A 15,985-nucleotide genomic window follows, 5' to 3' on the forward strand; every position below is an offset into this window, starting at 1 on the left:
GGGCCACGGATCTATTGTTGTGGGCCTAAATTGTTAAAAGTGGATATATCTTCAAGTGCAACTTAATATTTATGTTATGCCAATAAATTAATAAAAAGCTTGTTACGATCCTACATAGCACGTATTCTTGGGATCAAGTGAAGAGTCAAAACTGTGTTGCCAACTGACATCTTTAATTCACGTTGAAAAAGTACCGTAAATGACTGGGTAACAGACGATAGCGGGTATTAGACGCAGGCAAAAATCCGTGAAAAATCTGAGAAAAAACTTTTAATCATGTTTTGGGTTAAAGGACGCATAGAAAATATGTCAAAATCGTCTGTCAATCTTGGCCACCATGTTTGTTGACAGTGACGAAAAAAAGTTATTTCGTGAAAATGGCGATGGTTATCTTTAAAACCATACAATGATAATGCAAAATATGTTTCATTTTTATTCGTTTCATGTGAGATACTATATAAATGTTTGTATTTTTTTTTGGTTTTGTCAAGTGCCATAACTCTGACATAAATATTCATCATGTATTCCTACAAACATATATATGCCATGATATATATTTATAAGGTCCAATGGCCAGGGGCGTAGCTGGAACCCAATTTGAAGTACTCCCATTTTTAGCGGGGGGTCCGGGGGTCCTCCCCCTGAATCTTTTTTGTTTACTCGTGCGATTTGGCGGCATTTGACGCATATCTGGTAACTTGAAATGCAAGTTTTAAGTTAATAATAACTGAAGCAAAAAAGGAAAACTGCAAGATCGAGCAATAAATATTTAAAACATATTTATACTTGGTGGAGATGCCTCCCTCCGAATATATAGGATATACAGCTGAACAAGTTGCATTGAGGACAAATATCACATATAGTTTGATTTAAACATGGAAAACATCACAAGCAAATAATACACAAATGTATACATAGTTTATTTTATGGATTTTTCCCCCGTTCTGAAACAGCTTTACACAACAACACACGTTTAAACTTTGAACACTAACGCCAGCCGACAGTCTTTTCTACGTGCAAAAACATCCACTACGTGCTCAGCGTTGATATCTCGCTCTTGATAAATGTTAAGAAGCCCAAGCCCTGAAAGCCTCTCGGTGGTCATCGTGTTGCGGAGGTACGTCTTTACTCTCCTCATCGTGGAGAAGGACCGCTCTGCCGTAGCTGTGGAAACGGGCATGCACATCAACACCATCATGCAAAGTCTTATGTTTGGATATGATGCCTCAGTGGCCACTCGCAAAGATGTTTCCAGGTCTGGATACTCAGCTGGGGATGTTGGGGTCCATTAAGCAATTCATCTTTTTCACTCCCGGACAAACGTCTCCTCGTCACACTCTAAGTCTGGACTGTACTCTGCATAAATCTCTGCGGCCCTGGCAGATGTCAGTTCAGTAGCCTATAACAAAACAAACATGACCCACTTTTTTATAATTAAACAATAAAATAAGCAATTGCTCTAGAGAAAAATATAGATATGCACAGAACTTAACGTTTTGGTACACACACTTTGTTTTTTACGGAACAATAATATAATTGATGTTTTATTTAACTATACATGTATAACATTACGCAATTCCAAGTATTTTCATTGATATCACATATTATTTCATCAAAAAAGGATGAATGAAAACCTACTTTCGTCGGCAGAAGATATTGTGCAGTAAATCTCCCATGCGGTTTAAGCAGGCGGGTTGTTAACTCAACAACTAGGTGGTCAATTAAAGGAAGGAACATGTTGACCTTCCAGTATTCTGTGGGTGTTGCCGCTGGTGCGTTAGGCCTGTTTGCCTGTCGCCCCGGGCCTCGAGGAATGGACGGTTCCACCCCAATGTCTCTTGCTAGTGACAAAGTCTTCTCGTACAGGTTGTCCCATGCTGTTGGATCGTTGCGTTCAGACTGAAATGATATTTGATAGTGACGTAACATTAAACAACGCATTAGCAAAGCGCACGGCAACGTCCATCTTTCTTTTTGTAAGTGAAAAGATGGGAAAAACATTTAATAACATATGACTGCAAATAAGTTGTCCAAGGAACTTAAAACAACTCTGGAAATTCATGACACAATAAAATTAATGTTTCGAGAATGCATGGTTTGTGAGCGAACAATCGAAAGCCTTTCTATTCAGACGTACATAATTTAAATAAAAAAGTGATAAGATAACAGACTAAGAAATATCACATAATTAGGAAAAAATACAATAAACACTTTGAAGAATATTGATTAAGAGCATTTGTATAATTTAAGTATGTTTACTCAAGATTACCTAAATGAGCATAGGAAAGTGTGCAAAGCATCCAACCTAGCTTCCCAGCGGGTCTCGCACAGAGATTGCAGATTAGTGCGCTTATCCATCTCGACACGGGCAACTTCATCGTTGTCAAGGTTTTCCTGGAAGCGTAGGAAGCGTTTGGCGGTGTAGTTAAAAGCAAACGCTATTTGTTGAACGGGAGCCACCATGTTCCTTGCATACATTTCTTTTGATGCGTGGATAATAGCCAGGTTGAGGCAGTGGGCTTTGCAGTGGGTGTACACAGCCCCAGGAATACGCTGTTGGATTCTTGCCTGTACGCCTCTTCGGATACCGGACATATTGGCAGCGCCATCATATCCCTGGCCACGCATTTTGTTTACGTCAACACCCGCCAGTTCAAGATTTGCTAAGAAGGCATTGGCCAACGTCTCGCCTGTAGTTGATTCGCACTCAGCGAACCCCAGAAAATCTTCGCGTAAATCAGCTCCGTCGAAATATCTAAGGCACATGGCCATCTGTTCCATAGTGCTGGCATCAGTGGCCTCGTCAGCCATAAACCCGAAGCAGGGTGCGCTGTTGCACTTTGGCACGATACTGTCTGCGATTTGTTTTCCACAAATGGAAATAAGCTCATTTTGTATATCGGGGCTAAGGTACATAGATCTTGGATCTCCGTGTTCTAGATGCTCTTTTAATATGGGATCCTGCTTGGCCTGAAAGCTCAATAGGGCCTGAAAATTTCCCTTATCGCCTTCATGCCCCCTCATGGCAATTTTCTGTTTCCCACAGAACACTATCGCTTCTGTTATACTAACAAGGATCTTTCTGTTTTTTTCAACGACCACATTGTATTGGGATGACATGCTACATAGTATGTCTTTTTTTCGCCGTTCATTATTGCTAAGAAATGATCTGCTGAATCACAGTTAGACAGGTGGGCCTCTGATTTCATGTGGCTCAAAACTACCTTGGATATGTTGCTCCAATCTCTCAATACTGTGGTGACTAATGTTTTCACGCGAGCATCAGGGCCAGCGAACAGATGGCATTGGGCGCAGTAGACACCATCAGTGACCACAGAATAGCGTAGCCATGGATATGACACGAAATACTTTGGTTGAAGGGTGCGAAACCGTCCTTGAACATACCTACAGTACAATTAAAGATAATGTTCCTAATCAGGTTTGCTTCAATATGGGCAATACAAATCGTTTTCTACAACAACAACAACAATAATAATAATAATAATAAAATAAGAAGAAGAATAAAATAATAACAATATTAGATAACAATAAAGATGTAAAAATATTTTTTTTAAATAATTGTACTCTCTCCAAATTCGAACTCGAGTTGTTGGTTTCAGAGTCATCGACGCTAACAGTTACGCCACAGGGACTTATGAAAAGTCATACATAACTTTTTAATTATGTCAAGCGATTTATGGCTGAATAAATACTATCAAATTGTATTATATTTTTATAAATTCTTGCTCTGAAAATGTCACCAAATTAACAAAAACACATGCTATTATACTATTTATTCATTTGATTTTCCTCTTACAAAATTAATTAGTATTTCAGTTAAGTGTTACTTTTCAAGTCTACAGTAGCGTGTGTATTTTTATAAATAATACTATTATTAATAGTATACCTTGTTGGAAACTTGAAACTTGGATATCCCAGTGTTTGGTCAGCAGGTTGAATTTGAATTCACTATCATACGGGACTGATGTTGCACAAGTTCCATATTCTCGAAAAACATCGGGATAAGGTGGGCAAAAGGTTGTCGGAGACGCCATTTTTGTTTGTTTAAAATTCGCGCTGTTTAAAACTTGACTTGACGTAATAAAGACGGGAGGTAACTATGATTGATCAATAGGAAAGAATAATAAGGTATCAAATGTTAAAAAGCTTTTGAGCGAGTTTGGCTTTGGATATGTATTTGATAATGCCAGTGTACCAAATTAAAAGTATTTTTTGTGTGAGTTAAAAACTAGAATAATTGGTTGTTTTAGGCAAGAGTGGTATCGCTCTCTTGATAGTCCAGTCTTGTTTTTGTATAAAGACTTTAAAACCACTTTTGGTTATGAACATTATTTAGACATTTTACCTAAAAACTTACGCCTATTCTTTTGTAGACTTAGACTTTCTGTTCACCCTTTAAGAATTCAAACGGGTAGATATAACCGTAATCGAATTCAACGTGATGAAAGATATTGTTTATGTTGTAATAGAAGAGATATAGAAGACGAGTTCCATTTTATTTTTATTTGTCCATGTTTTAATCTTATTAAAAAGAAATACATCAAACGTAATTATTATATACGTCCGTCTGTACTAAAATTTATTGAACTGTTAAATTCGACAAATAGACAAGAACTTATAAAACTATCTTTATTTGTCAAAGAAGCGTTATGTATAAGACGAACAACTCTTAATATTGAATTATAACAATGATTCATTTTTTGTTATATTTTTGTTCATCCTCACCTAATTTGAATATGTCCATACATCTGTATTCTAATTTACTCATTATTGTATTACCTGTGTTCTCACCATGTGTTCAATTATTATATGTATATGGTTAAGAAGATGATGTACTTTGTACAAGTCTTAATAAATTATCTGTTCTGTTCTTCTGTTCTATAATACGTAAAAGTAAAGCTAAGTTGTTTACCGTGTTTAAGATTTCATGTTTAAAGTGTGCTTGGAACATCGTAGTAAAGGATACTATATACAGTTACTACCGATATATATGACATTTTACATTTAACTTTTATAATGCCGAGCTGGATTGGTTTCAAATTCGCCTGTACCCCCTTAGGGTTCAAGTTTTACACCGGATTTAGGCCATTTAGAATTTTCATTTTTCAAAATCGAAGTACTCCCGGGAGTATGGGAGTATGCCTAGCTACGCGCCTGATGGCTGATACCATTTCAGGTAGGAATCTATAAAACAAATATTAATACAACTCCAACCGTAATTGCATTTCAATTATTAGTTTTTCATGTTGTACAACACACAAAACAGGTTTGATAGGTTTGTATAAAATAATTTAATGAACAAAAGTTTATGTTATTGAACTCATACTAGTAACATACTATATTGGTATGTCGGATGTTTGAGACATGTTTAATTAAGGATTAAAAATCATTGCGGAGGCATTCATGCGATCTTAAATGTCCCGCTGAAAATGGCAATTGTGGTGAAGCGTAAACTGTGTATACTGTTCTTTTTTGTAAGCTTGCTGTGCAGTATAGTTTTTAAAGTTTACCCCCACTTCAGTTGTATTCCTGTCACATTCAAACTTCACGACGCTGAGGTCAGGTCTATCCGAATTTGTTCAGAACGAATAACCGACAGTGACTTTTTCTTTTCATGACTTGAATTTTACAATTCAGTTTAAAAACAGTGAAATCGTATCAAGTAAAACAACATAATGTTCCAACTAAACAAATACCTTGCATTCTTGATGTTGAAAAGTATGAACAGTGAAAAAAAATGTAAGGAACAAATTTGCCGCTTTGTTTATAATGTCCACGTTGAATAAAAAAACGCCACCCTAAAGTCTTCACTGGTTATAGCATACTAGCAAATGCCTCAACTGTGTTCGCGTTTGCATCCCTTTCAATTTTAAAAATTATACTGTTCGAATGGATCAATAAACTGTGATTATGAAGTAAATACTGAAATCCGTCCATTTTGATTCAAAGCAAAACTTGAATACACACGCGAACGTTCCACTTCGCGCATGCGCTATACTAACATATGCATAATAAGTAGGTCACCTAAACTACTGCACCTGTGATTCGTCGGGGCATTCATGCGTAAATGGACGTCACTTCATTTGTACAGAAAAGTATTAGATAGTGTTAATATTTAAACTTAAATTATGGTTCAATTATAAAACAATGAATGTCTTCTATAAAATAGTTTTAACACAGGCGGAGAGAAAACATTAACTTGTTGAACAGTGCAGAGAATTAATATCTGCACTATGAATCTCTGCACTTCAATTTACTTATAAAAAAAAATATAGTTGAATATGGCTTTCAGTATTTTGATTTCATTAAAAAATTGCAGAGTTATCTTTAAAACCGTTATTGGCTCACTAGTAATGTTTAAGCTTGTGACGTCAATTTGTTTCAAAATTTTACAAATAATAATAATCATTTGGAAGAAGATTTTAGCAAATATATATCACTGTGTGGGAATGGACACCGGATATAGCTCAAAAAGTGATAAGTAAACATACCAATATGCTGTTGTTTTTCTAGACCAGAGGTAAGATCTTGCTGTGTTAACGATTATCTCCCGTATCCACAAATGAAACAAGTGTTTGAACTAATAGCTTAATGCTAAATTTGGCCTATGATGTGCTTTATAATGCTTAAAAATTAGCAGACCATGAAAAATGTTACTTTAAATCTGTGATGATCACCTCAAAACTCACAAAATTTCGACAAGTATTGTAATCTTAGGAAATATATCGAATAAATAAAGAAATCTGAATCGAAGGATTTTACAAGCATAAGCTAAACTATGTTTATTGTAAAAACTGGCAATGTAACTTTTAAACTGTTAAAGATATTCCCTTACAAATGTTCAAGATACTGTACCGGGGATAGCCGTTTTGTGTACTGGAGATAGTTTTAAAGTTGAGCAATGTGTACTGGGGATAGCATGTAAAAATGGACCAAGATGATCGTAACACAATAACAGTATATATACAATACACATACTATTTAATGGCTTCGATATTTCATTCGCCTTTTCTTTAGATTTTGGAGTGCTGGTCTTTGGTATGTCTCTTTGTACATTCATATGCCTTTTCAGGTTGCTTTTGTAGTCAGTTGAATAGGTACATATGCTGCACACAAACTTTTTTCCATTATCCTCAGTCACAGTTACCGCTGACAAATCCATGGATGCATCCGTCAAATCCATTTTTTTCAAATTATCTGCAAAAGTGAGAATACAATGTAATGACAAATTATTGATTAAACTTAAGTTATCAATGAGTTTGGTACATGTCCTCCTAAATGAACGTATACATGTGTATGCATGCTGCTTATATTTCAAGGTTGGTCACAATACTAAGTTTCTCGGTGAAGTGGACGAGCTGAGACCATTTCCTGTTCTAAGTAATAGCAACATCGATCCAAGCTTAGAAACAGGTTCAAGTGAACAAAATTTGATCACAATATATTATTTATTTTTGATGACTTAGTGTGCAAAAACGTTGCAAAAATAGCCGGGACTTTGACTTTCGCTCCAGCCAACCCCGGGTAAAATCCCCGCCCTGCGGGAACAAACTGATGGTTAAACCCCGGCCAAATGCCCCCGCACCCCAGAGACTCTACATAAGGCCCAATCTCCGCTAAATTTGGCGCTATGACAAAACCATCGCGGTCACCCGGCCCTGCGGCGGCACATGGAAAGTAAAAACACGGCCCTTTTCCCCGGCTATCCCCGGTATACCCCAGGACCTGGGGGGCCGTGGTTACAATAGACTGGTGACCGAAGTGTAATGTAAATATTTTTTATATTATACCGAAGCTTTTATATTACCACTAAATACTTTTAAAGCGTTGTAGGTGTGTTTTATTAAACAAAGCTAATGAAGTTTTCTTGCGACTTTTCTACGACGTTGTGAAAATAGCAAGCCGCACTTACTAGTTGTATGACGTCACCGGTCAATATTATATTTATGATATGGACAGCTGATGATATAGAACTGAATTTTCATTAGAATGCAAAGACATACGAACCGATCATCTTTATTTATATATACAAACAAGAGACACTTTATGTAAGGTATACTATACATATAACAGTAACATTATTGCTCTAATTTCTCGATATGGACAACATTGGACAGTTTTCCCTGAGCTTGCATAGAGTTAAGAAGACGTAACCATCATCACAGTCTCATTAATATAAATACATCGCAACTATCCTCAGTACAGTTAATAGCTATCCCCTGTGCAGTTATTTATTTGCTTCATTATAATGAAATCGCTCGATTCAGTTTTCATTCTTGTTTTCTATTTGTTGTTTTATGTTTGAAATCGTACCACATAACTGAACATTTGTGAGCGATCATGCAACATTCGGCGAGAATTTTGCTATTATACAAAAGAGGAGACACATTTCCATTATAGTCGTGTATTGCACAGAATTGATCTATTCGAAGCTCTTCGAATTTGATAAATATCACTATAAATAAAATAATAATAACAAAAAACTTACCATGTGTCAGAATCAAATGCTTATTGATTGATCATTTTTCGAGCTATATCCGGTGTCCATTCCCACAAAGTGTATATTGAGTTTTTTATTTTTAATATTTTTTTCTTTGTTCGTTCCCAGTTAAGTACACTGATGCTTTTCATTACGGAACTCTTTGATCACACATTTTTAAACCTTTTATTTGCTAAAGCAAACTGTGTTGGATTTTTATAATTTCAAACAATAACTGCATCATAAAATTTTGCATCAGGTACTGTACTGGCTGTTGCAGGATAAACCATCTGAACACCAGTATAGAATTAACCATTTATTCATGTTTCTTGTGCACATCATAAGTTTGGTAAGAAGCTGAAAAAATAAAAACAAATTTTGAGTGTCTAAGTTATTTACATAGAGCAAAAACACAAAGGTACGAAAGGTATTAGTACGAATCTCGACCCAAAAATAAATTCGAGGGATTTCTTATGCAAGCTTAAATTTTATACAGTATACTACGGGAAATGAATCACTAGATGTAAAGGAACAATAGAAATGCATAAACTTACACCGTGGGGAACTACATGACAGAAACAAGTAGAAAATTGACAAGACGCCAGGATAACACGTTTGGCGAGTAAGTACTATGAGCAAAAACAATGAACCTAAAGAAAATAATGAACCTGAAGATCCAAACAATCAGTAGGCAGAGTTACTTCCCTTGTATTACAACACAGGTACTCCCACTTGTATTCCTTCGTCTGAAGAAAGAGTCGGGATAAATAATCATAGATATACTTGAGGTTTACTTATTAGTGCATTATTATTTGTTCTATTATTTAGTTTCCCAAGTTAATGCATACCATTTACTTTTTTACTTTATTCGGGATTATTGGGACAGGAGTGAGATTGTACACACAAACTAGTTTCAACCCCCAGTAAATTTACATTTTAATGACTGTTCCAAGGCGGTTCCTAACAATCCTTGATAAACTACCCCAGTTGTTTATAGAGTATTTATGAACTGTGTTGTTTGTCGAGTTTTGTGCTGTTGTACCATGATTCTGGTGTGACGTTGGCGTTGATTCTGTGCCATTAAATGCGGTTTATGTTCAAACTTTCGACTACTGTGCTTGGTTCGGTAGTTTTTCATAAAAATGTTAATGTACATACTCCAGGAGACAGAGATCAATGTAGCAGAAGTTGTTGATACATTTGCCAATATAAAAAGTCGATGAGTGTATGGTAAAATAGTGGTGTATTTGTGTATGTGTTTATACGTTTGTGTCTCTAGTTCAGTGATGTTAACCCTACGCCCCCTTGCATTGTTCCTCTAATCAGGGTGTATGTTTTCATGTTTGACTATTTGGCTTGTCCTGTAGTTTCCATTGCACTATTAAGAGACAATCAACACCAAGAGTTAGGTACAAACCATCCTGCATCATCGATAGCTCTGAGAATTTTGTGCTCGTCAGGTATCCCTGGACACCAAGGCCCACCAGGCAGAATTGGATCTAGAGGTCAGAAAGGCCACAAAGGCACCAGTGGAAACCCAGGATAACGCGGACCACCAGGTATTGGAGCCGATTTGTTACTTTAAGTTTATGAATGTATGATATGACTACAACCTTAACCTGTATATACATAGTTATATCAACTAACAAGGTTCAACGAAGTTCCCGATGGCCAATTGTTCCTGTCCTTGACATGTCGTTGCTGTTAAGTATTCGTCATTTTATTGAGGTAGTTCTGTTTCCTTAGTATATTTCTTGTATATGGATACACTCAAAATAATAGCCTTTAAATCAGACACAGGAACGATTACTTTAGAAGTTATTCCTTTCCTAAGTGTTTTTCTTTTATAATTGTGCAATCTCATTTCGTGTGTATTCATTACTTACAGATTTTTTCGGCTTCCCGGGTGAGATAGGTGAGAAGGGTTTCCCTGGATACGACGGAATCCCTGGGATTATCGGTGACGTAGGCTGGGCTGGTGTAAATGGCAAACATGGTTTTAGAGGCCCTCCTGGGTAACTTGGTCATGTGGGTTTTATTGGTATGCCCGGGCCTCCAGGCATTAAAGGTGATGTGGGGATGACTGGAGACTGGGGGATACCAGGTATGCTTGATTGTTTTGCGTTTGTAGTATCCAGAATTCATTGTTACATCTAAACCGGATCAAAACAGACTGAAAGCAACCAAATATGTCAAATGATTCAGGAGTACCTTATATAGATTCAAAATATGTAGCAACTAGCATAACCCTCTACTTAAGTTTTGCCAGTGGATATAATTAGTTACAATGACTAACTTACGAATTTTTTAGTCCAAAATTTGACACTTCTGTGCTATATAGCAGCTGTTTATGATGACAACATAGTTCAGTTATATACAATAGCTATAGCTTTTAACTGTATGTATTTGCTTAAACACACATCGGATGAGTGCAAATTTCATAACAATCTTGTAATGGATTAGAAGGCTATCATAAATGTTATTTTGCGAAACACTGAGCTTGTTCAAATCTTAATCAAATCAAAATATTAAAATAAGTTTATCTCATTTGTAACATACTTATAGCTCTATATAAATGTTGTATTGTTTACATTTATCTCGTGTCTATTTTCTAAGGCATTCAGGGAATCGCCGGCGTTCCAGGTGACGTGAGATTTTATGGAGAAGCTGGTCCGATGGATGAACCTGGCTTTCAAGAACCAGAAGGGGAAATGGGTCAAAAGGGGCCAAATGGTGAAAGAGGAGAACAGGGAGACATCGGACCATGGGGACCTGTTGAAAGTCCGACACCCATATATGACCCATACGGATGGACGGATGATGGCCAATCAAATTGCTCCTTCGAAAGTGGACCACTAGCTGAAAACATCAGGAAGTCCAGCAAGATGGCACTTCCGGTATACATGCACCCCCCAACCCGTTGCGCAAGTAGCTCCGGTAGCAGCTGGTCCTATGATTGGAAAGGCGCCTTTAATATATGGATCACCACCACCGGGGACAAAAGTTCAAGATCAAAGTCGTGTTGACATATCTAATGACGATCTTTTACGAGATATGAGCTACGATTCTGAAGATGGAGATATCTTGACGGAGGAAGAGTATATTAAACTGTTGAAGAAAGAGGAAGACGGTTTTATTAACGATCAGTTTAACAATGGAGCCATAACATCTACACCGGTAATATTTTAAGATCAATTCAACAATGAGACCACGACATCTGCACCTGAGATGTATGAAGATAGTTCAGAGGAATATTCTGATGAACATTCCGAAGATTGATCTGATGAGAGTTCGTTTTCGTTAACATACTGTTCACTTATTCAGTGTTTGATATCAAGCATATTCAAACTAATGTTCTTTTATTTTTGTCAAAATGCAACTTACGATTTTAAAAAGATGCAGTTGCAAACACATACATTTAGCTTATATCTAACAAACCTATTTATATTATATAATAAATAGTAAGAGAAATAAACACATTCATCGTCAGTTTACCTTTAATTTGCAATATAGAAATAAAGAAATATTGAAATATTTAAGAAGACAATAGAAGTCAAGAACTACGGATTATATTAATTATTTGTATTTTTTTATTTATTTTACCTACAGTCTAGAAGGTCTAAATGATTATGAAAATTTGTGAAAAAATAATCATCTCACATATTCAAACACTTATAAATGGCCGGTATTCTTAAAAAATTTAAAGGCATTTCCTAACTTAAGTCATATTATTTTTTTCAGATTTTGTCAAAAATACGTTTATACATTTTTAACATAAACAGTGAGTAGTTTAAATAAAGTGAATGAAAAAATACTGTCTAAGCAAATATACAAAGATATATGATATGAAAAGCGAGAAACTTAAATTAGAGAATGGCTTAAGTTGTGAAACCCCTTTAAGATATCGCGTGAATACTGGGTCTGCTCTATATCACTGGAAGCTGTAAAAGCTTGTTAAGTTTGAACCGTTGTTTAGTCACAGCACCTGATGAATATTGTGATATGTTGTTGCCTAAAACTACAAAAAGCTGGACCAAGTTCGCGTGAATAATGTCCTCCAAAAGCCAAGAATGCAAACATGCGAGTTACATGATTGAATAGTCAGTCAGCCAGTTTAAATATCCTAGTATTGGTTTCCACCGTCGGTGTTGATAATTTTGGCTTTCATGCCCTGAAAACAAAATACAATATAATGTACGTCTAAGCGTGATTGTGAAGATATCTACAAATGATAGGTTTACCCTTATCATTTTGTTAGAAGGATAATTATCACCAGCTACATTATTGAGCTGAAGTAATGCACTATTGTGAACTGAAAATTAGGCAGAGTTATTAGGATAGTGACCGAGGTGCTTTATATATAATATGTGCTTGTTGTGTGTATCTCGTTTAATATTATGCATTAAACACTTTGCCTCTGAACAGGGTCATCGTGAAACTTGGCATTTGATTTACCCAATAAGTTACCATTGTTTAATTAATATAAAGCACACCAATGTTTGATTCAAAACTCTACCATTGTGTTGAAAGCCGAGCGAATATTGCTTTGTCTATGACAGCCACTAGACACTACCTTATCATTTTATCCGTTTACCATGAGTTTAATGTTCGTTTACAGTTTATCTCTTTAAAGGCCGCAATTAATCATAGTGGTCTTGATAAATAGTTTGATACGGAAACAATTGTTGTCAATACCTAAGTTATAAGGTCAAACTAAACAACAGCAACTGTGTACAGTAAGGTGCCACACGTAAGATATATCGCTGTCAAACTTGATCAGAATGTTTGTCTCGACATAAGGTCGAACAGGATCAATACTGTGTCATATTGGTCAACAGTATTGCCACTATGTTCAATCAAATAAAGTCCTGTAAACATACTTGAGGTCCATTCGGGATGAAAATGTGCATCCCAAAATTAAAGGCAAATTAAATTCTATATCACTATTGGTCAAGACCAATCTTATAAAGTAACAATATAGTGAACACTCGTGAACACGAGAGTCCAAACTTATTCAAACATGGCTTGCATGTGTATTGTCAAGACAACTTAATGCTAAGTTATTTTAAGTCTGAAACTGGGTCAGTGGAACAAACCATACCATGGTATACACTTAACGCGCAACAAACATGCCTCGTTTGTTAAATAACGGAAGGTCATAATGTTTGTTGAGGTGACATCTGGAACGTGTTTTTTTATTTGATAGCCTATGATTAAACCAAACCTGGACTCCAAGTGCCACTTTGTGTTATAATCTAAACAAATGTAAGACAAAACCATAGGCAGAAACATATCTTCAAAACGTTTTGATTTAACATAGTTGTTTTTTACTCTGATAAAGGGTAAGCAGATTTACGTTATAGCCGATCATGAAACAAAAGTGTTTGCATCAAAGACTTTAAGCATTTCGTTTAACTTTGAAGAATTGTTTCCTAACATTCAAGCTATCGTAGCCTTCAACAAGTTGATGACCAGTGAAGGCTTCATACACATTGCAAGCATAGTTATTAAATTTACTCACTAACATTTTATTTTAGGATCAAAAATATATTACTCCCTAATACATTGAATGACACAATATATCACAAACATACGTACCCTTGCATCTGAAATGGAGCACCAGAACTGGTGGTTAGGACACAGCCGCATACCAGATTTCTTATTGGTTTTCAAACATCTCTTCGTTGTCCTCTCCTGAAGTATATATGTAAAGACGGTTTCAGCTAAAATTTCGGCTACGACGTATTGTTAATAAGGCAGCTCGGTCTTCGAATATGACTTGCTAGACTTCGAAAAAGAATAATGTGTGGTTTGAAGAACTCCAAGGAATACGATAATCCTCTTTTATATTAAGTTTCGGTTCCAGATGAAGTCACACGGCTGTTGTAGACTATGGCCCTATTGAGACCGTAACATTACCTTAATGTGGCTCATTAATTTGCGTTTTTTCTTTACTTTAAAAAGGTTCAAGGGACTTGATGGCTCAGACAACTCTAAACATACCGTGTGTATACATTATTCAGTCTTATATCAATATTAAATACGTGTTTAAATCTCAAACATATGTATGTTTTAAGTTTTCTCATCCAAATATACATATGTGTATTAAAAAAGCTAAACAATTAGAGTAATAGTACTATTGCAATTCAAATTTGAAATTGTTTATTCTGGCAGTTCAAGAGAACAACTTCCGAAAGTAAAATATTAAACTAACCACGAAATGTCAATCAAGTGTCCATGTATACCAAATATTTTTTTTCCAGTTACGTTAGCGGATTAACGAATATCTTTCCTGGGTTACATTTAGGGCAGTTTCATTTAACGCCTTTGGGACCATCTATCAACAAAGGTATGGTATGGTCCAAGATGACCCATATCTGAAAAGCGGAATTCTAGATTGAGTTAGCATATAAACTCGTATCTGACACTCGCTGTAGTTCCTTGTCTTAAACTTATAGGTCGTATGCTCCTTAAAACTTTGAATTCAAATGTCCAAACCAAACGAATGTTGAATCAATCATGCAACAATGTTTAGAAATAAAACAAATCAATCACGGAATGTCTGATGTGTCTGTTGCATTTAGTTTCATAACGGGGTTATTCAGTTCTGAGATGTATATCCATTTTGAAGGGAAAAATGTTCATGTTTTATTTCCAATTGCACTGAACATCCTGTCGTATCTGAAAGTACATATTGTCAACTCAATGCCACAATTTAATCAAACCATTTAGAATTGCAATTTACTGCTGGGATGGTAAAACGATGTTTTATTATTTATCAATATCAGTTTAAGGTTGGATACTGAATTTGTCGACAATTAAAACTTGTATCATAATCGAAGACAAAAACCAATTAACGGTCAAGGAGACTATTTTTGTATATGCCTTACAGAAAACAAATTGCGTAGGTGAAGAAAAATAACTCAAAAGTCTGATCATCATCTTTCATTTAATAATACTAAAGAGAAAAAGAATGTGGTTCTAAAATTAAACAAAAATGATGTACATGAGCGGATCCAGGATTCGAAGTCAGTGGGGGCGTAGCTTAAGGGTATAACCCTTTATACTTGAGCCACTCCTTCAGAATCGAACTTATTTGGTTAAAAGTGTTGGCAGTGGGGTTAGTGGGTAACCCCCAAGAAAATGTTAACAATTTCTTATCCGAAATCGTACATTTTGGGTGTATTTTATTACTTTTTACTCCTATATTGAAATATACATTTAATTTGGACGATTTGGTTGGGGGTGCGCCGGGTGTGCCAACCCCCGGAACCAAAAGGGATGTAAACAAACCAATAAAAGATAAACACATGATAATTCAATGGTTAGCCTTCATAAATAGATAACAGAAAGTCGCTTGTGTAGTATCAGCTATAAGATTAGAGGCCACGAAGATAATATTTCAGCAGCTGTGTGTTTCATTTTATGCGTTACAACGTACCGCCCCGGTATTTAAAGCATAAAGTGCAAGTTTGGACGCATACC

General features: G+C 35.8%; 3 protein-coding genes across 3 annotated transcripts in view; 2 read left to right on the top strand and 1 right to left on the bottom strand.

Moving 5' to 3' along the window:
• Positions 1 to 2,265: 2,265 nt before the first annotated feature.
• LOC128226803 (zinc finger MYM-type protein 1-like) lies at positions 2,266 to 3,120 on the bottom strand. Its single transcript, XM_052936865.1, has one exon. It carries the CDS (start codon positions 3,118 to 3,120, stop codon positions 2,266 to 2,268), a length of 855 nt encoding a protein of 284 aa, XP_052792825.1.
• Positions 3,121 to 10,543: 7,423 nt separating this feature from the next.
• LOC128226811 (collagen alpha-2(IX) chain-like) lies at positions 10,544 to 11,526 on the top strand. Its single transcript, XM_052936878.1, has 2 exons — positions 10,544 to 10,604; positions 11,117 to 11,526. Exons 1-2 carry the CDS (start codon positions 10,544 to 10,546, stop codon positions 11,524 to 11,526), a joined length of 471 nt encoding a protein of 156 aa, XP_052792838.1.
• A 28-nt stretch (positions 11,527 to 11,554) lies between these two features.
• Positions 11,555 to 15,985, top strand: part of LOC128226818 (uncharacterized) — a 94,882-nt gene continuing 90,451 nt past the window's right edge. Inside the window, exon 1 of the mRNA XM_052936890.1 lies at positions 11,555 to 11,630. Coding sequence (XP_052792850.1) covers positions 11,555 to 11,630 — 76 coding nt within the window. The remainder of the gene's footprint in view (positions 11,631 to 15,985) is intronic.

This window comes from Mya arenaria, chromosome 1 (genome assembly GCF_026914265.1).
Source record: "Mya arenaria isolate MELC-2E11 chromosome 1, ASM2691426v1".
In the NCBI taxonomy this organism is placed as follows: Eukaryota; Metazoa; Mollusca; class Bivalvia; order Myida; family Myidae; genus Mya; species Mya arenaria.